Raw genomic sequence first — 21,383 nt, forward strand, 5'->3', positions numbered from 1 at the left:
TTGTTACTGTTGGTTGCTTTCTGTATTAATTCAAGATTTGCTTTCCATATCCATTATTTCCTTTATAATCATTAGAAACAAACATTCTAGCTGAGATCACAGGGCAGCAGGTCAGGGTGGGGACATGGGTTGTGCTTTCCCTTCTGCTGCTGAACCACCATCAGCTCTGGACATGAGCCACATCCAGAAAACCAACTGGTATAAAACTTAGTGCCAAAATAGAAGGGCTTACCAAGCGTGCTAGGGAGCAGATTTGAGGCTGGACATGTTTGCTCCTGTTTTTTGGAGGGAATTTAGGGGACTAACACATTTGGAGGAACCTGTTTCTGTTCAGACAGATGCTGTAACCTGTTGCCTCTATAGCACACACATTTTAAAATATAGAACAGAATATTAGAATGTATAAAGTATATAAAATGTAGATCCCGTGTGATGCCTACTGAAGTGGTTACTCTAATGAGAGGTGCCACATTCAGCTGTCAGCTGGCTTTGTAATTGTGGTTATTGTGGAAAGATATCGAAGTCCCCATTGATATCTCAGTGTGTTACATTGTATTGCATCATTTTTGCATTGGTCCTAATGCCTTTTCTCATTAAGACTTTAATGACCCTTCTAAACGGGTTCTTGTGATGTTCAGGCTTCCTCTAGGGTCCGAGTGTGTGGAAGCTCAGTGATGGTTATCAGTTTGAAAGGTCTGGTGGTGGTGGTGCTTGACCACGAGCTTGATGGTTTGATTTCTTCTTCCAGTTGCGACACCAGCAGTGGAGCCTGGTGATGGAGAGCGTTGTGCCGTCGGATCGAGGGAATTACACCTGTGTCGTGGAGAACAAATACGGCAACATCAGGCACACGTACCAGCTTGATGTTCTAGGTGAGATTTCGCTGTTTGCCCTCAGCAGCTGATCGGTGGCGATGTTGAATAGCTGCGTGAGAGGATATGGGAAGCAGGAGCTTAGTTTCTTTCCCAAAGCGTTGGATCGTGTGTCCTCCAAAACCAACAACAAGCTTCTTTTTGGCCAACGATTTGGGCTCGCATCTGTGATCAGTAAATTACTTAGCGTGTCTGCAGAGGGCCCAGAGAAGGAATGGCAGGGCTGAAATGCCTCCTCCCATCTCAGGTGGTTCTTGCCTATCTGGCTTGAGTAGCCCTGGGTGGAGCAGTGATCAGGACACCCTTCTCCCCTGAAACCATCTCCCCTGAAAAGCCAGAAGATGAATGTTTCAGAGGAGAATACTTGCTGGGGAAAAATAAGACATGTAAATTTAGATTTCTCCTCTTTTCTGTTTTTCAGAAAGGTCACCCCACCGACCAATCCTGCAAGCAGGGCTTCCTGCCAACCAGACTGTGGTGGTGGGAAGCAATGTGGAGTTTCACTGCAAGGTCTACAGTGATGCCCAGCCTCACATCCAGTGGCTGAAACACGTGGAAGTCAATGGCAGCAAGTATGGACCCGATGGGACCCCATATGTCACAGTGCTGAAGGTTGGTACATGTTCCTCCTTCTCACCCTCAGGGCAGTCCTGCTGTAAGCCTGCCCAGTGGAATACTCTGCTTTTTGGAGGGGACACAGTGAAAATGTCCTGAAATTGATATTCCAAACTCTTCTTTTTGCCAGAGATAACACTACTGCTGTGGTGGCACAGATAAGCAAAGTTGTAAGAGCTGAGGCAATTGTGAGAAATGCACTGTAATGGAAGAGCTGTCAGATTGCATTTGACCTAAAATTGTAAAAATACTTTTTTTTTTTTTTTTTTTTTTTTTTTTTCTTTTTTTTTTTTTTTTCTTTTTTCCTTACGGCTTCAGTGGAGGTATTTTCAGGGTTTATTAAAACAAAAGTCTCCCAACTAAAACACATTCACCCTTTTCCAAGTAAGCACATTGCAGCGTGCACATACCAGATAATGCTGAACTAACAGCACCTGAGAGCCAACATTATCTTCTTCCAGCCACAACATTTGTGAACATTGCTATTATCAATGCTTAGAAAAGCCTGGGATTTTTTGAATTGAGCAAAAAGTACATAGTAAGACTTTACTTTCCTAAAATGCTCTCTCGAAAGGCAACTTTAAGATTACAGCCATGAAAAAGCCAGAGGATTTGGTTCCCCATAATATAAATATAAAAGTAGGGAACAGGGAGTGAGGAGCACATTTGATTTCTGAAATGCTTTAAAAACAAATAGTTAAAGGCATCATGTGGTGGTGTTCATTAAAATATATAGGGCCAAATGGAGTTTTTCTGGTTCTGCAGTTGGTGCTGAAAGCAGATTTTGTCTCTGCAGTTTCAAGGTGAGGCTGTCCTGTGCGTGGACATTCCCTGTGCACATCCTGCTGCACACATCCTCCTTCTCTTTGTGTGAAGTTAAAAAAAAAAACAAAAAAACCCAACCACCACTTATCAGACAGTATCTAGAAAACTGTAATGCAGCCAGATACATTATAATAAAAGCCAGAGACCCTGGAAATAATTACACAGATTGAAATAACAGATTGGTTGGAAGAAATGGTTGGAGACGGTTCTTCAGGACTGGCAACATGTGCTTCTCGCGAGTTTAGAAGACTTCTTATTTCTCGCCACCTCTCCAACTGTGTTTGAATTATGCATATTTGAATTTCCCCCTGGTTTCACAGCCCAGTACCAAGCTCTGAATAGCTGGTTGTGTCACATGCCATCTCACACAGTCTCCGAGCTCCGTGTGTGGTCCCCGTGGGATAAAGTGCTACCTTTTGGAAGTTTGCGGGGTGGCTGCGAACAGCGTCTTGTGTCACAAGCACAAGCCCCCATTTTGCTGTGGCAAAGAACATATAAATAGTCCCTATAAATAGTGTTTTAAAATTAAGCTGGAGCGGCACCGGGGTGGGTAGGTAATTAGAATTGCCAAATACCTTCTCTTCTGTGGACGGCAAAGGCTCCGCATTCCTCGAAGGGGAGCGCAGGCGGGCGTTTGAAAGCACAAGTTTTGTTTGGTTTTATGTTTTTTTGCTGAATAGGACCAGCACACGTCTATTTACTACTTCTGGTTAATCAGGAATGCTTTGAATTGTATTAATGCCGGCATCAGCGCTGGGGCACGGAGCATTTCCATTTTGGGATGCATCTTTTGTGCGCCAGTACTGGGCCTCCACAGAGCTGTGTCAGGCCCAGCTTTGCAGGGATTTTTTTTTTTTTTTTCTTTTCCTTTTTAAATGTGGTGTGCTTGTTTTTTTTTTTTTACGAGTAAAGATCTGATAAAATGATCTTGCTGTCATCCCAGGGCTGGCCCGTTGGCTTTATGGACTTGTTTCCCTCGTGCTGTGCAGTGCTGCTGCCGTGCCCCAGCTCTGCGCCAGGAGCAGGGTGCAGTTAACAGCCCCAGAACTGCTCTCCTGCCCCGTGCTGTGCTGCCTGCAGGGAGATAAGGATTTTTTTATCAGCCTGCCCTTCCCTCCTGCTTTCAGGAGATTTTGTGGAGGGTAAGAGCTGCTATGGGGCAGTTTAAGTATGGGGAAATATCCCAGTCTTCATCGCAGCAAGGGAGACAGAGAGGTGCCCAGCATGTGAAATTCCACCCCCCACATCTAAAGGGGGGCCGTGGGTGTCAAACCCCACCCAAGTCCAGATGGATAAGTTGAATGCTGTACTTTCAAACCATTTTTTAAACAGCCTGACAAAACCAAGCCATCACCTGCATCAGTTCCTGAAAGGCTGGGCTAATTTGTGATCAAAGAAAACCCCTTTTTCTTTGCAGAAGAGCACTAAATGCATTCCAGTTACAGAGGGGGGCTGGCAAACACTGTGTCCAAGCTTTGTCAAAGGCTAAATTGTACATTCTGCATTGAGACATGCCCGGTTTAATTATAAACAAGGCAGCAACAGCAGGCAGGCACGTTTCCCCACTAGTCAGGGCAGACAGCCTTGCACGTAAGCCTCAGAGATGAGCTCAGGTCAAAACTGGTGGTGTTTGTCATCAGACATGGACACTGGGGCTCCTCTCTGGTGCCTCCTCTGGGTTCAGTTCCTAATAACCTATCAGAGCTGGCTGCCCCGATGATTTTAATGAGCTGCAGGTCATATTGGCAGGATCAGGCTTGGAAATGGAAGGCACCAACACTGGGCATGGGAGTGTAAGACCAAAACAGAGAAGAGTTGCTTTATTTTCATTTCCAGAACTGAAGCTTCTTCTGAGGCCACTTAAAACAGTTACGCATTTTCAGCCAAAATAAAAACAACTGTTTAGTGTTTAGGGAAAAAGCTGATGTGCTGTTGTGGCAGCATAGAAGAAGAGAAATAAACCCATTGCTTAAAAGTCTGAAGTTTGTTTGATTTATACACACCACTTTATTTAGTAAAGAAGAGGCTCCTATAAGCAGTGGAAAAAATTACAGCTAATTTCTGAAAGGCAAAGTCAGCAGCGAGTTTCAGACTGCCACTGCTTATATTTTGTTTCCAGATTCTATTTTGAAATCTGATAATTGAAACAGTATTTGCTGAGCCGGGTTGCAAACACAAATCTCTGCTTTAAGCCCTTTCTCTGGTGCTCCTGTCTGCGGAGTTATTAAGGAACCATAGGGCCTTTGGCTGCTGTCAGATGGAGAAGGGGCAAACTGGTTTGTTTTAAAAAAGAAATTGCATGTGTGAAGGGAAGGGAGCTCACCTGCACATGGTTTGGGGGCCAAAGGCAACTTCTCTTCAGCACCTGGGTTAGGTGCTGGGTTAGGTGTCTCACCGCAGGGTGAGCTGGGGATGGCACCGCAGTCAATCCTAGCTGATGTAGGTGCGATGGAGCTATTGTTTGGTTTACTGAAGTTCAGGTTTCTGTCTATTCCTGCAGTCTTGGATCAGTAAAAACGCTGAAGCCGATGCTAACCTAAATCTGTTCAATGTGACAGAACAAGATGAAGGAGAATATCTGTGTAGAGCCAACAATTTCGTAGGCATAGCCGAAAAGCCATTTTGGCTCCACATTCGCAAACCAAAACCAGGTAAACCACAGACTCTGTCCCAAGGCCCTGGCAACTGCAAGAATGAGCTATAACATTTTTAAGAATCTAGTGATTAAAATTACTATTCATTTTGTATTATACCCTGTCAACTGATGCTGAATGGCTTTATCTTATTTTCTTGCTAATTTTTTTTTTTAACAAGACTGTAATGCCTATACAGGATTGCCATGGAAAAATTCCCACAATAAAATGACTGTCAAATTTTGCTATCAACTCTTCATACTTTTATTCCTTTCCTTTCCTTACAATTGAGTGCTGATAACAGAATTGCATGTTAATGACCTGTGACGTTCCAAGCTCTGGAAAACCAAACTGATTTTGAGTTTTTTACCTACAAAACTGAATTAATCAGTTCTGTCCCTTGGAGAAGTAATGGAGAAATAAATACCAGCATTAGCTCATGCAAGCAAACATGTTAACTAGAGAGGAGACCCAGTCTCATGGGCTCTGGGGTTTGACTCCAGCCTGGAGGGTGTGACTGCTGTGTTATTTGGTGGCACTGCAGGAAAGTTCCTTACAGGCACCCTCTGGTTATCAGCCATATTTCTACTGCAGTGTCAAGGTCTGTGTAATCAATATATGGCTTTGAGATGCCCACTGAAAAAATTCTAAAAAATTTGAGAATTCTACATTTTTCAATGAACTCATGAACCATAATGTTTGTATATTCCTCTGATCAGCACTTGAATCTTTCCCCACTACATCTCCCCTCCTTCCCCCTTTTTTTTCTGTCTTTCCTCATTTCCCATCTCTCTTTCTCCACCCCTGTACTCACCTCACTAACCCAAAGTCAGTCATATTGTGGGGGCAATTTTTCATTTGGATGCTTTTGCTTGCATGCTTCTTTAGTGGGACAGAGTAAGAACCTGGTGAAGGGAACTTTTTTTTTTTTTTTTTTGCTTTTGACTGCAGGTTGCAGAGGGGAATGAATAAATAAATGTGGAAGATGGGCCATTGGAAAATAATAAAAAATAAAGAACCACCTTAATCTGCTTTTGAAATTTGCCTGTGGTGTCCTCACACTTGCTGGGAATGTGGCTTATTCTCTGTTTTCCCTCTTTCTATATGTGTGTGTTTTTTTTCCCCGTAGACGGCAGGTGTTAACACAACGGATAAGGAGCTAGAGATTCTGTACTTGCGAAATGTTACTTTTGAGGATGCTGGGGAATATACTTGTCTCGCAGGGAATTCTATTGGGTTCTCACATCACTCTGCTTGGCTGACGGTGCTACCAGGTATTTCCTTCTGTGCTGGCCTCTCCTTCCCTCTCCAGGATGCCTCGATGTTTTTGCTTTAGAAATGCCAAGTTCCCAGAGACTGCCCCAGGCTTGGAGCAGGGGTGTTTCCCAGGGAGGCCTCTTCTCTGGGATTTGCTGAAGACCCCTGTTGCAATACTTGCAGCTGACTCTGTTTGCATTGCATCTTGAAATCTAAGTTATTGCAGTAATAATATAGTAAAATAAAAACAGATTTTTTTTTTTTTTAAATTTTTTTTTTTTGTCTAATAACAGGGAGGTATTCACAACCTCTTTGTTAGGACAGTTAAGTGCCAAAAAAAGGAGCTTTGTCTTCTTATACTGACAGTGAGGGAAGAAAACCTCCCCATCAGATGATTCGGGGCACCTAAATTGGACATGAACTGTGGATCATCTTATGCAGGATCCTTTCTGTCTGACCTCATATCTTAACCTAAAATTAGATGCATAAGTGTCTGGTGTGAGTACACCCTTCCCTGCCTGTAGCATTATTTCCACTTCACGGATGAGCAGGCCGAGATAGCGATCTCAAACAGAAGGTCAAGGAGAGTCATCTGTAGGCAGAGCTCAGGAGTCCTGGCTCCCAGGGGCATTGCATGCTGCCTGCTCCAGCTGGGATCGATGAAAGCTGCAGTGGGCTTGAAACCCGAGGCCAGAGTGACCTCAATTTTGTGGTCCTTTCATGTGCAAAGCTCTTATTGACAATGAAGCCAGCACAGGATGTGCAACAGAGAGATCTCTTCTGCAAAAGGGGGAATGAGGCTGTGCTGCCCCTTCACCTGCTGAATCTGCCTCTGGCTGCAGGGCAGGCTTGAGCATAGTCCAGGGAAGTACTAATAATATTCATATTGAATCTCATATGGGCTGTGCCTTGCAGACAGTGCAGAAGCAAACTCAAGTATATTCAATACACCTTTACTGAAAAGGCACCCTGAATCTTAAAGAGCCCACTTTGATTCACACATCATAGACCACATTTGGGTCCATCTGACAACACATCCATCTCAGGATGTGTTTAGGAACCGGAAACTTTGGCATTTCTAATCTTGCTTTTATCTGTGATTTGGATGTAATCACTTTTACTGGGGCTTAAGAAGGTGTCCTCCACGTCCAGCCCTGCTGCCAGTGGGATCTGCTGATCTTTCCTGCTTATTTGCCAGCTCTGTAATAGGTGATCTGATCCTGTTTCTGTTTCTGACATGCACTGGATGAGAAAACATTTCCTTTAGTTAGAAGACTAATGTCTTTGTTATTTTCAAAATGTCACAATATTGTTTCCTCCGACTCAAACTCTGCTTTTACGATTTATGAATTCACACCTCTTACTTAAGCAAAAAATAAGCAGGAGAAAACTGATCAAAAATCATAAGGTAGCACTTTTTTTTTGAAGTCAGACGCAGTGAAGGACAGCCGTCTGTGCAGCAGCAGGCCCCCACGGAGAGGGTGCAGGGTCCAGCCCATCTGGGGAACCTCAGCTTGTTCATGCTACAGAAGGAGAGGCAGGGGGCAAGACAGCAGAGCTGCAGCACCAACCACACACCTGGTTCTCCTGTCTTGTGGGAGGAGATGGCCATTTGGCAGAATCAGCCCCTTCACAGCTGGCACACAGGCTGCAGCAGCCCCCAGTGTCACTGACAGCCCTTTCTGCTGTCCTCCCACCAAATATTCCAAACAGAGCCTGCTGCTGCCAGGGAAAGGCTCCTGCTGCTTGCTGAAGGGTCTGCTCAGCAATGGACACAATCCATTACTGAGCTGACCACACCAGCATGACTTCATTATAGAGCTTCCCACTGCTGACTGTCCCTCTGATGCCAGCACACCTTTGGGGGACAGAAAATCAGTCCCACCACAGCTCCTTCCTCTGGTTGACATGCCTGTCCTTAAAGGAACAAGGGGGAAAACACAGCTGACCTTTGCTGGTCTCTTAACAAGTCTTGCAAGCAGGTAGCCACTGCTGGTGGGCTCATGCCACCGCCTTCCTGGCTATCCCACCTCTCTGGGACAAACCTTCCAGCCTCTTTCCAGCAGAATTAAGTTTTTACTAAAAAATTATGCAGATTTTTCTCATGAGACTTTTTCCTTGTGTGATGCCTTACTGCTGGATGCTGTTCAAGCCCCTTGGTCCTTCAGGGCAGGCACTGGTCTGGTGGAAATGTTTGCTGGAGAATCTGAATCAGCCAAGTGCAGCAAACCCCAGTCCTGCACATCCAAGGTATGCAGCCACGATGTGTGGATGTGTAGAGAGAGCAAGATCTGGGTCAGAGGGACAGCACAGATGTGTGAAGATGCCTTCAGCCTAGAGCAGTGGTTTTCAATCTGTGGGCTGGGGACTCTTAAAAACACAAAGTAAAATTTCCCCAAAAAGGGCAAACTGAACTAATGTTTTAGCTACAGCTGCAGGTGGAAAACCACTGGCCTGGGAAAGTCCCCTCACTGAAGTCACTGACACTGATGTAGCTGAACAAGTCCTGCCCAAATTCTCTGTGCTGTATGTGTGTAGCTGTGCGTGGGCAGCTGTCCTGACTGCCATCTCTTGTCACCCTGCAGCCGAGGAGCTCATGGAGATGGATGATTCGGGCTCAGTGTACACTGGCATTCTCAGTTATGGCACTGGCTTTTTCCTCCTTCTCCTGGTGCTGGTCTTGGTGATTGTCTGGAGGATGAAAATGCCAAACAAAAAAGCCATGAACACCCCCACTGTTCAGAAAGTCTCCAAATTCCCACTGAAGAGACAGGTAACAGAAAGTAGATACAAGATTCCTATTCCCCCCTATGGTATCCCTGGGTTTTTTTGGCTTTTGGGTTGGTTTTTTTTTTTTGGGGGGGGGAGGTGTTTTGTTTTGTTTTCCTCCTCCTTCTCTTTGAAATTCTCTCTCTAGGTGAGAAGCTCCACCAGAAAAACATTGCCCAAGAGCAACATAATTTGGCTGCAGCCTAGAAGTGAACCCCCTTTTATTTATTTCTATGCCAGTGGAGTTTTTTCTGAGGTGGCAGCTGACTCCGGCTTATTAGCAGCCCCCACTGCTGTTGGCCTTGCCCAAGAGGTTCTGGCAGTGCAGCTGTGATTGCCACAGAAGCACATCTGGCAGAGGAAGTCCAGTCCAGGCTCCCTGGAGGAGCAGGGATTTGGGGAGAAAGAGCACAGGTTGTGCTCATTCCTTCTTTCACAGATGTCCCTGGTGAGCCCAAAGCTGTTCCATGGAGGTGGCAGAAGGTTCTCTGTGCAGTTACAGATGTTCTGCTGCATGAAATTGCAGAGGGGCAGGAGCAAAAGACACCATGTGAAACCCCACAGTGAAGGGTACAGATTTCAAGCTTTGGCTGTAAGCTCGTGGTGGGCATTGACAGTACCAGGATGGGAGAAGCCACTTGATAGCCTGTGTAGGCTGTGGAGATGGAACAGAACAACTGGATGGATTATACCTCCTGATGCTGGGGGGCACTGGCTGACCTGTCCCTCCTTTCCACCTGCTAAACACTTGACTAAAAGTGCCTAAATGTGTGGATTTCTGCAAGGGTAGGGGCATTTCTCAGTTAGAAGTTCCCAGAAATTTGTCCGCGGGCAAAGAGAGCTCAAACCTCCTCAGTGATCCACATGTGGGCACTGCCTGGCCTGGAGATACAGTTGGCAATAACACTTCATTTGCTCTACCCAAGCAGGTGTCGCTGGAGTCCAACTCTTCCATGAATTCCAACACGCCCCTGGTCCGGATCACGCGCCTCTCCTCCAGTGATGGGCCAATGCTGGCCAACGTTTCCGAGCTGGAGCTGCCTCCAGATCCCAAGTGGGAATTGACTCGTTCTCGGTCAGTCAAAGCCATGGGTTGGGATCTCCGTGCCTGCTGCAGTGTCCCCACACCAGGACCCCCTAACAAACCTGTTTGTTCCTCTCTCCAGCCTGACCTTGGGGAAGCCGCTTGGCGAGGGGTGTTTTGGCCAAGTGGTGATGGCAGAAGCAATTGGGATTGATAAGGACAAGCCAAACAAGGCCATCACAGTTGCTGTCAAGATGTTAAAAGGTATGGAGAGTCCACAGAGGACAGAACATCATTTCGTGCTGGGATTTACACTCTTTACCTTTCTTTTTAAGTCCTTTATGCAAACTAAGTACAATAGAAGAAAGCAGGAGCAGCCTCTCCTCCCCTTTACCCACACAGCCCGAGGGTGAGGGCTGTCCTTGGAGAGCAGGCAAAAGTGCAAATCCCATCAGGAAGAGGGGCTGGGAAATAACCCAGTTCTCTGCCAAGGGGTAATAGCATCCCTGACAAGAAGGGGAACCCCCTTCACTTCTGGCCAGCTCCATGAATCAGCCCACTGCTTACTCCTCCCCTAACCAGTGCTGCCTGTTCTACCAAAAGCTTGTGCAGCAACCTCAGTGGAGTTCACAGAATTTCAGCTGACAAACTCCTTCTTGAGGAACCTTTTCGTTGAAGAAATTTGATCCCAGACACCTGGGAGGTTAAAGGGAGACCAGAAATGGGGGAATTCAGTGGGCACCTCTAGATAGGTCTTCATTTCCCATCCTGCCCCCAGACACAGTAACCGCCTGGAGCGAGCAGGGCAGTGAGCAGCCTGGGCTTGAGGTGGCATGGGGGGATGTTCTAAAAAAAATTAATATTTCTTATCAGAAATGAGTTTGTTTAATTTACGGTTCTTGCAGTCCTTTCTGAAGCTGGTTTTGTAAATAGGAACATTTCCATCTTTCCAAACCAAAGCATTCCACTGGGGAGGTTTTCCCCAATTTTTCTATTTTTGTAGATAGGTTTTTCTGTTTTTGCAGAGAAATTGCAGCTTTTCATCCAAAACATACATTCCCTCCCAGCCCTCACCTTCTACCATCATTAACTCTTGGCCCCTAGAGATTAGGGACAGAAACTTTCAGAAAAGTGGGTACCAAGTACCAAAATGTGAATTTTTGTTTTTTGATACTTGTGAGGATGAAACAGAAGATGAAAGGCATTATTGATTTCCATATGAACATTTACCTCCACTTATTTATTCTTTCGGGGTTTTTTGTTGCCATGGTAGTCGGTTTTGTTTTTATTTTGATTCTTCTTCCCAAAGTAAAATAAAGCCAAATACAGCCATATTCTGAGTATCATTCCCCATCAAAGCCCCACATGGCTGCACAGCAGCTGTAACTATACCCCTAAACACTTATTTTCTTCCTGACATTTTTTTGCTTTCGTCCTCTACTTTCTCCAGATGATGCCACAGACAAAGACCTTTCTGACCTTGTCTCTGAGATGGAAATGATGAAAATGATCGGGAAGCACAAAAACATTATTAACCTCCTTGGTGCCTGCACGCAGGACGGTACGTAGCAGAGCAGCCCGGTGCTAGCAGGGTCGTGGGAGGCTCAGATTTGGCTGTCCCTTCTTTGTCATTACTCACTGACTGCCCAAAATAGCCCAGGTGAGATTTGGGTGGTCAGCTCCTCCCCTGCTGGACGCTGATGCGCTCTTCCTTGCAGGACCACTCTATGTGTTGGTGGAATATGCGTCGAAGGGGAACTTGCGGGAATACCTCAGGGCACGTCGCCCACCTGGCATGGACTATTCCTTTGACACCTGCAAGCTGCCCGAGGAGCAGCTGACGTTCAAGGACCTGGTTTCCTGCGCCTACCAGGTGGCACGGGGCATGGAGTACTTGGCATCTCAGAAAGTGAGTTTGAGAAACCTCATTTGGTAGAAGCCTCGGTCAAAGCCACGCGTTCAAAGGCGGGGAACGCTCCTGTGTGTGGGACAACCCCAGGCCAAACATTGCAGGCTCTTCCCTTTAGAGGCCAAATTTTGCTGGATCTTGGGGTTTTGAAGCTGGAGTCTTCATCCATATGCAAAGTCCCCATATGCTGGCTGCATTCCTGAACCATGCAGTTGTGCAGCTGTCACCTGCAGGACCATTAAGCACCCACAGAATTCCTATAAAAGCACAAGCAAAACCCAGACCATTCTGTAAATCTGTGTAATTTGGGATACCTTAATCTGAAGATCTTTTCCCCCTTTCCTGGGGGAAGCAGCACAGAAGAGCAGCTGCAGGTCCCACAGAGGAGGGGAGTTGGCTTTCTCACCCGTGCATCCCATCTGGGCAGGAGAGGCGTGTGCGCGGCCGCGTGGGCTCCGAGGCCGCCGATTAGGTGTTGCTAAGAGGTGGTTCCCACTGACCAGGCACGGTGGGGCGGTGACACACAGAGCCAGGAGCTAAGCAGCGCCCACAGCTTTACGAGCCTGGGAGTCAATGAAACGGCAGCTCATAAACCACGCGGTGCCGTTGGTTCCAGGCGCGAGCGGCTAACGAGCCCTTATTTATTGGCTTGCTCACCTTTCACAGTGCATTCATCGCGACTTGGCAGCCAGGAACGTGTTAGTCACTGAAGATAATGTGATGAAAATAGCTGATTTTGGCCTTGCTAGAGACGTTCACAACATTGACTATTACAAGAAAACCACCAATGTAAGTACAGAGCTGCCAAGCACGCGCAGTTATCCTCCTGGCAGGGAACTCGGTCATCCCTGCAGCAAGTGGCCCTTGTCCCTCATCTCCCTTTCTAGAGGGGCTTAGGAGGAAGGAATCTGACAGGGACTTCACCTGTGAGGGACTGTAGATTGGCTGGTTCCAGGTGTCTATCCACCATCTGGGTTTTTTTATCTGACGGATCCTGGTCCTGCTAGCAGCTGGTTGTGAGGTCTCAGCTCTGGCCAGGATGCTTTGGACTAAGAGAAACGGAGGTTTCTCCCAAACAGGAAAGCAGCTCTTTCTTGTCTGCTCCACTACTGTTCATAAAGGTCCCAAGGAGCCAACTTCTGCCTTACCAGAGCCCTTCTTGTATACCTGGATCTACCTGTCTTTCATGCTTTGCTCTCTTTTACATCTGAGCTCCTTGACTCCACTGCCAGGAGTGAGGTGGTCCCAGACAAGGGCTGAGGCCTGAAATTGTTTATATTTTCTGTAGAGAGTAATTTGCAAATGAAGGGCTGAGAGAAGCCCTGTGCCTTGGTTCAGAGCCTGCAGCAGATGTTGAGCCCTGAGGTAAAACCCTAACTAGGGCAGAGTGAAGAAGATGGCAGTGGAAGATTGAGGGCACTGCAGAACCTGCAGGTCTTGGGATTGCAAAGGGTCTAAATGGCCAAGCAGTCCTTTGAAGCCCACTGTGTCCATACTAATCCACTTCAATAGCATATCAGAAATCTTTCCTAATTGCCAGGACTTCTTAATCATAAATTGATAACAATTATTGGGAATTTTAATCACAGATCAGATGGATTTTTCCCTGTTTGAGCTGTGTGGGACAATTGAGAGCATAATCCCATTTGTATATCCTGCCTGTGTCTAGTCCATCTCTAGTAGTCTCCCTCAGTGTGACACTGGGTGAGAAGAGGACAAAGTTCCCCCATATCCAAATTAGGCTCAAACACAAAACAGTACTTTCTGTCTCCCTCCAGGGGCCAAACAAAGCCCCAGAGAATCATGATTAATCTAGTCTTTCTCATCTTGTATTTCTCACGTGACAGTCTGTGTTTATGATCCTGATGTAGGATGGGATCAGACCTCCTCCTTTAGCCTCCAGCAGGATAAGGATTTGTTTCTTAGAGGACCTGACCCTTGCTTTCACTCTTTGGAAGTTCCCCTTCAAGTTGAGCCTAAACTGGGTTTGGACTTGGAGTCAATTGCACTTTCCAGACAAAGAGATGGAAGGTGTTGTCCCGTGCTCTGCCACAGAGTTCATTGCATCTATGAGCCTTGGATGCTGTTCCCATGCAAAGATTTGGATGCACTGATACGTTAAACCTGCCTTGGCAGTGAAATATTGTTCTGTACAGAGAGCATTTACTGCAAAGATTGTCAGCGAAGATCCAGGGATCAAGTGCTCTAATCTGTTTATACGTGGCCACTGCTGCTTTGCCCAGTGACCGGGAAGGGGGATGTGGTTGTTAATGAAAATGTTTCAAACTGGATTAGAAAAGAAGATTCAGATGGTGCCGTTGTGGCTGGGGGAATATGCTGATGGGATGTTCCCATTGTCTTCCTAATTACAGGGTCGGCTGCCTGTGAAATGGATGGCTCCAGAAGCCTTGTTTGACCGGGTCTATACTCACCAGAGCGATGTGTAAGCAAACCCACACTTTAAAAAAAAAAAAATAGGACAGGGAAATCAACACCTACAGTATCTTACAGACAAAAGTACTGCTAAGCATGACCAGGGCTCATTCCCTGCTGGAGTGCCCGGGGATGCAAAAGTACAGGAATTGATTCCAAGCTGCATCTTCATGCACGTGGTTTTATTTTGCTGTTATCTGGTTGCTTTCATCTGAGGATCTCTAGGGAGCTCCTGAAAAATTGCTGGAAAGCAGGCAAGTATTTCTTGCCCACTTTATAGATGAGGTGATACATCCAGCAGTTGAAAAACAGTATTAAAGAAACCTGATGAAAAAGAAAAATTACCCTTGGCGTCCTCCACGCTTTGCCCCAGACAGTTACACTTTAGTCAAGGATGTGGAATGAGCTTGAAATACCCTGATGTTAGAATTGATCGAAGAATATTCAGCAGATATAGTCTCAGATTAATTTTGCTATTTCATTTACTTTCTTTATTTTTTCCCAGTCCTATCTCATCTGTTTTAACGCCTCTGCACAGTAAGCAAACAGCAGAGCATTCCTTACATGTAAATTAGTAACACATCTGAATTTTGCAAGGGCTGAAGCAGCTCCACATGTACACTAGCTTTTTATTGTAATATTTGATCAATAATGGCATTTTTATAGCCAGCCTGCCTTCTCCCCAGAGCTCACTGCTTGCAAATTGGACAAACAAATCTTTTCTGTTTCTGTATTTTTCAGTTATTTTGGCTTTTATTAATCTTAAATCATAGTTTCCATGCTTAGGTAATGCTGCAGAGGGCATGACAGATAAATCAAAGCTAGAGAATGGGAGAGTGAGTGTGCGTGAAAGCGAAACAGAGACAGATAATCCCTGTTTTTAGAAAGAAAATGAAGAAGGCATAAGATATTTTGGAAAAAAAGGACTTTTAACCAGAGCACAGCTGCAGGACAGAAGTGTGTAACATTAGTGCTCTGCTGATTTTTGTTGGAGTATTTTTCTCCCGGCTTGGCCAGTGAAATGAGTGTTGTAACAAGCAAGTTTTGGTATCAGCTTGCACAATTAGTGGCCTGTGGTTCCAAGCCTGCAATTCAGTGAAGCCGTGCATGAATAATTTGATTTGTTCCATTCAGTGGAGCTGGTGGAAGACCTAACAAAGAGCTGGCGGTGATAGATGGGCTGTCACCTATCTGATTAAATGCTCATTTCAATTTCAGACTTGGTGCCTGGGATTTCTTTGCTATTGAGTTGGATCAGCAGAGATCTCCAAGTAACTAGTAAAAATGGCCTAGGCAATTAGTCATGCTATTGATGACTTTGTTAGCTATGCATGGCTGCACAGAAATAAAGCCAAGCAAGGGGGATGGGATATGGGGGGGCTTGGAAAAAAAAAACCTCATTGAATTTTAAAGATCTTTCTTTGGTTTCCAGCTGGTCTTTTGGAGTGCTACTATGGGAGATCTTCACTTTGGGAGGGTCTCCATACCCAGGAATTCCCGTTGAGGAGCTCTTCAAGCTCTTGAAGGAAGGCCATCGGATGGACAAACCTGCGAACTGCACCCATGATTTGTGAGTGTGTGGTGGGGGCTGCCCTTGCTCCTGTCCCCATTCCCCCTGAGGCCAAACCCACCCCACTGGGCACTAGGGTCCAGGCTGTTGGGACATCCCCACTGGGACATTCTGTGGCCATCTCCAGGTAGACTTTCCTCAGCCCATGGCTGCTGAGTGACATGCAGCACCTCCCCTCTCTGGGCAGGTGGCACTTGGGGGTGTAGCTCTGGTGTGTCACCTCCTGCTCTGAGGGCTCAGTCACGTGTCAGATGATCAGTAATGAGGACCATGGCTCCACAAAACCCTCCTCTTCCCCCCAGCTGGCCATGGCTGTTCCTCGAGGCGATTTGGGGGTGGGTGAGCAGGTGGGTGGGTGTCACTTGGCCTGACCACGTGTGGCTGTCCCCTGTTCCCACGTGCAGGTACATGATCATGCGGGAGTGCTGGCACGCCGTCCCCTCGCAGCGACCCACCTTCAAGCAGCTGGTGGAAGACCTGGACAGGGTCCTCACCGTGACATCCACCGATGTGAGTGTGGCGGGACGGGCGTGGGGCGGGGTCGCTTGGTCACGTGGGGGACACCCAGCACTGATGGCTCTGTCACCCTGGCCAGGAGTACCTGGACCTCTCGGTGCCCTTCGAGCAGTACTCGCCGGCCGGCCAGGACACCCACAGCACCTGCTCCTCAGGGGACGACTCGGTCTTTGCACATGACCTGCTGCCCGATGAGCCCTGCCTGCCCAAGCACCCGCCCTGCAACGGTGTCATCCGGACGTGAGGATCCCCAGGGCACGTGGACGGACGGACAGACGGACGGGCGGGTGGGCAGTGTGCCCGTGGAGGCGCGAGAGCGGGGCGCCGAGCGTGAAACCGTAGTGAAGGATCTTCCAGTGGAACTGTGTGATGGTGCCTGGAGATTTGTGTTGTTGACAAGCTGTTCAGGGTAAAAAAAAAAAAAAGAAAAAAAAAAAAAAAGACAACTTTTTTTAAAATGAATTTTTTAAAAAATGTTTTGGGTTTTCTTTTTTCCCTATTGCTGTATGAAAAGTCAAGAAGCACTGTTTGGCCTGAAGGAACTAATCTCTTGCCAAGATGACCTATCCTAGATGATTTTTTTGTTTGGTCGGTTTTTTGTTTACTTTTCGTTTTGTTAGGGATTTTTCTTTACTACGCAGAATGTTGAACCTGGGGGATGCTGACCTCCCAGCCTCCACGCTTGCGTTCCGAGTGCCAGAGTAACCGTTCTGTGCCTGCAATACGAAGAAAAGAGAAAAAGAAATCTTCCTTTTTTTTAAAAAAAAAAAAAGGTGTAAAGAATGTGGAAATTCTTCGCTTATGCAATCTGTACATGAACCTTTTTGGTGGAGCTGAAAAGCCACGTTGCCTGCAGGGATTCATATATTTATAAAAAATATCTATATTTTTGTTGTCGTCGTTTTTATAGCTTCGTGATCATATTACCCAGCCACATAGAAGGAATCCTTTTTGGAAGAAGAGGAAACAAAGCTAAGTAAAATGCAAGTTGTCATGGAGAAAGGAAAGTAAAAAAATGGTAAAAAGAGATGGTCTCAAGTCATCTGAAGTGTCGGCACCTTGGCCCTTGCACAGGGCTGGGAGCGATGGGTCCGTGCCAAGGCAGGAGCAAGCAGACCCCAGGGATGGGCAGAGACCCTCTGGGGTCCCTGGGGAGCAGAGCATCACCCACCTGAGAGCAGAGGGTGCCCTGAAGCCTGGCTGCTGGGTGCCCACACTGCATCTCAAGTGTGGGCATCCCTGACCTTAGAGAATAGCCAGCTGGGGGAAGGAAAGTAATAAATCTCATTTTGGGGGTTTGCCTGTTCTTGCTTGCCAAGGGTGAGTGGGGGGAGCAGCTCCTCCATCCACCCCTCGATGCCAGAGGTTTGGCTCCATCTACGTGCAGTGACTCGGAGAGAGAAGTTACGGGTACCTGTAGGCAAGAGCCTTTAACTTATATCAAAAAGGTTTATTCCAGAGAATTTGTGTATATATCTATAAATATATCATGTATATATATAAATAAATATATTAAAAGAAAAGAATGTATAATACTAATGCAACATAAAGCAGTACTGAGAGGGAGTCTCAAAACACAAGGATTGCGATCTAGGATATACTGATCTGGGCAAAAGAAAAGATGTTTTTGATTGTTTGTTTTATATCTTCACAGTTTTGTTTTAAAAATTGTACCTTAACATGTATATTTGTAAAGTTATTTATAGACATTAACATATCTGTTCATTGGTTTAAATAGCATAGCGTTACTGTAAACTTTAAATTTCACCAAACTTAAGGGTGGGGTTTTTTTAACTTATTAAAAACGGAGAAAAAATATATTAATCAAGTTTTTCCTTTGTGTTTATGGGAAATATTGAAAGAATGTATAGATGTACAGTCCTTTAACAAATTACATTTAATGTTATAAATATATATATGTATTCATTAAAAAAATATTAGTTTATCCTGGATTGCAGTGAGCAAAGGTAAGTTTATTTTTCAATACGTCACCAGTGGTTAAAACCAAACAAATAGCAGCAGAAAGATGATTTTTACATATTTCAGAAAAACAGGGCCAAGAATTCTCCCATCAGTTTAACCACTGTGCATTAAGGGGGCGTGGGTGTTTATTTTTCTATTTTCAAATGAAGGTATTCTTTGTGGTCGATTTAATAACGAGTATGCAGCAAAGTGAAATGTTGACTTTGGATGGTGCAGGGTAGGTTTTTTTCTCTCCCCTTTGCCAGTACTGTTGTATTTTGGGCTTCAGAAATGCCATGTGAGCAAAACAGTGACACTGTTTGCAGGAGAGCTGCTACAGCTGCATATTTCTTTTGCATCTAACACATTGGAAAGTGCCAGTGATGCCTGATTTTTGGTGTTTAGAATGCAGTGCTATTTTGTTCCTCAATGCCAGATAGCCGTGTAAAAGCACAGGAGTGAACGAAAGAATGTTAGCATGGATCAAGCTGACAGTGGGGGAGGTTTGGGCTGAGGATATTTTTGTGGGTGTTTCGGGGTTTTTGTTTTGGTTTTGTTTGTTTTTTGTTTTGTTTGTTTGTTTGTTTTGTGGTTTTTTGTCCAGAAGACTTCATGTACTGCCAGAAAGAGGCAAAAGCAAATTACATCCTGAATTAGTTCTTTTCATTTTTCTCTGGTGCATATTGCATATCAATGTTGCAGAATAACAGGATGACAGCATCTCATTTAAACATATTTTTTTCTTCTTAGAGCGACAGAATCCTTATCCTAAAATAAATAATTTATAGTTTGAGGTTACTTCAATGGAAGTTTGAGAAGGTAGATTTCTATAGATTTTTGTTTTGGAATAAAAAAAAGAATTTTTTGGTATTTTCTTACAAATGTCTGCTAATTGTGTACATTCCAAGTACTCGAAGCAAAGAGTTTTCCTGTACTGAAAAAAGAAAATGTACAAAACTGTGCATGGTTTTAAATGTTACTAGATATTATAAATATATATATAATTTATTGAGTTTTTACAAGATGTATCTGTTGTAGACTTGTTGACTTTAACATTTCTTATTCAATGCTTATATAGTTTTATAGCCTGGACTATTATCTTTAAAAGCTTAAAAAAAAAAATTAAAAGTTCCAATTTTGTTACATTTTATACTGTTGATGTTACAATCCACAGGTTTGCATAGTGTGATTTTTGCAACGAGCAACTGTTCAGTTTATTTTAATACTGTACTTCTGTGCCTGACAGCTGCAGCTGTCAAAGGTGTGAGATGAACACTAAATAAAACTATTCTGCCTTTGTTAACATGGGAAACTTACTTCTACCAGAAAAAAAACCAAAATAAACAAGTTGATAAATTTTGAGGATTATTCCCAGTTGTGAGGGTCCTTTGCAAAACCAAGTGTTTCAGGCACTGGGACTTGTAGCGCCAGGAAAGTTTAATGTTTATAGTGCTGCTTTATGAGGCCTGGCCGGTTCAGGTTCTGTATTCATAATAAAATTTATAGCAATTTTGGTTGAAGGGCAGTATTCTATATTTGTTAGTGGGTATATTTATAGCCACACAAATCATTGTGTGCACAGAGACGTCAGCCCCGGCTTTGACTTTAGGAGGGCTAGGAAAGGGAACTCAATACAACCTGCTTCTGCTGGTAGCAGATGATGCAGGGGATGTTGCAGCTTGGAAAACTTTGGGCCAATCCTACCAGTGCTTTCATACAATACTGATCCCTACAAGTGATCCTCCTGAACTGCATCCCACACACCTGGATCTTGGCATGCAAGTTTGCCTGCCTATGTACAGCCTGCCTACAGCAGCAAACCTTAGTGCTTTAAGTAGGTGGGCATGGAGTGGCATGAATCCAGGGAGGTTATATCTGTGGCACTGGCACCAGCACTGTTCCATCCTAGATTTAAAAAAAAAAATTTAAAAATTACATGGCGTTCAGGTAATTTCCTTGTCGTTGTAAGAAAAGATGCTATTCTTTTAGCACCATTGTGTTGTGAGAGGAGCTTTGCTACCTGAAATGAGTTGCTTCCATGCTTTAAGGACACACTTTGGTGGCCAGTCCTGAGCCCTGCTCCAGCTGGAGCAGCGTGGGCTGGAGGATGACCCCTGGCCATGCAGGGCTGCAGGCAGAGCGTGACTAGAGGGCCTTTTGCTGACTCGAGGATCTCCATCGGGCAGGGTGGTGAGGATGTTGTGCTCCCATTGCCACCACCAGGACTGGAAAAGCAGGAGAGGGCCAGATCCTTCTGCAGTGAGCTGTGGTGGATGGCACACCTGTGCTTGAAAGCTTTCCTGATAAAAGTCTGCTGGGCAAACAGCACCGAAAAAGTCACAAAGTGGAAAGTCTGTCCTGGTGCAGTGGCTGACCTGCACATGGCGCTGGCTTGGTGTTTGCTTTTCCTCTTGGGTTTCATGATGTCATTCTTCCTCTGCTGGCCTTCTCCCACAGCAGTGTTTGCTTGTGGCCTAGGGAGGAGAGGGTAATATTTTACTTTAATTGCCCTACAATGCATCCAGTTCTAAGCCCAGGATGAATATTTTGCTGCAGTGTGTGATGTGCATTGAGCAATGCACAGAACAACCTCAAGGAAAATTTGCGAATTTACTTGGTTGGGCTGTGTGACTGAGTGAACATCCCACTGCAGCTCATCTCCCCTTCAGTGGCTGCAGCCTTCCACCCAAACCCAAAATGCTCTTTACACATGAAAGAGTTATTTTTCAAAGAAAAACAGATATCTTCTTTTCTCTGTGGGTGACTACACAAACAGAGCCTCTCACTGGTCGCTGTAACCTGTTTCATAGCAACATTTAAATAAATTCCTAAAATTGTGATTTATTTCCATTGGTCATGGCACCATAGTGAGACAGGGAGGATTTGGCGGAAGGAAGAAAAGTCTGAAGCCCTGCAAGTGTCAGAAGGAGAAGGCAGCTAGAACCGTAACAGCAAAATTTCCTGGTGGTTGGTGCCATTTCAAACTCTCAAAGGAGGC

General features: G+C 45.3%; 1 protein-coding gene across 3 annotated transcripts in view; it reads left to right on the forward strand.

The window, feature by feature from the left end:
- Positions 1-19,753, forward strand: part of FGFR3 (fibroblast growth factor receptor 3) — a 55,012-nt gene extending 35,259 nt beyond the window's left edge. The window contains exons 5-17 of one of the 3 annotated variants that reach the window (XM_040064290.1): positions 749-872; positions 1,294-1,484; positions 6,075-6,219; positions 8,788-8,975; positions 9,898-10,046; positions 10,138-10,259; positions 11,446-11,556; positions 11,714-11,904; positions 12,571-12,693; positions 14,277-14,347; positions 15,770-15,907; positions 16,312-16,417; positions 16,503-19,753. In XM_040064290.1, coding sequence (XP_039920224.1) covers positions 749-872; positions 1,294-1,484; positions 6,075-6,219; positions 8,788-8,975; positions 9,898-10,046; positions 10,138-10,259; positions 11,446-11,556; positions 11,714-11,904; positions 12,571-12,693; positions 14,277-14,347; positions 15,770-15,907; positions 16,312-16,417; positions 16,503-16,667 — 1,824 coding nt within the window. In that variant the 3' untranslated portion in view covers positions 16,668-19,753. Of the gene's footprint in view, positions 1-748; positions 873-1,293; positions 1,485-6,074; positions 6,220-8,787; positions 8,982-9,897; positions 10,047-10,137; positions 10,260-11,445; positions 11,557-11,713; positions 11,905-12,570; positions 12,694-14,276; positions 14,348-15,769; positions 15,908-16,311; positions 16,418-16,502 lie in introns of all 3 variants that reach the window. The other 2 variants (XM_040064291.1, XM_040064292.2) reach the window with 2 other exon arrangements.
- The last annotated feature ends 1,630 nt before the right edge of the window (positions 19,754-21,383 follow it).

Source organism: Hirundo rustica, chromosome 5 (genome assembly GCF_015227805.2).
Source record: "Hirundo rustica isolate bHirRus1 chromosome 5, bHirRus1.pri.v3, whole genome shotgun sequence".
NCBI classification, from domain to species: domain Eukaryota; kingdom Metazoa; phylum Chordata; class Aves; order Passeriformes; family Hirundinidae; genus Hirundo; species Hirundo rustica.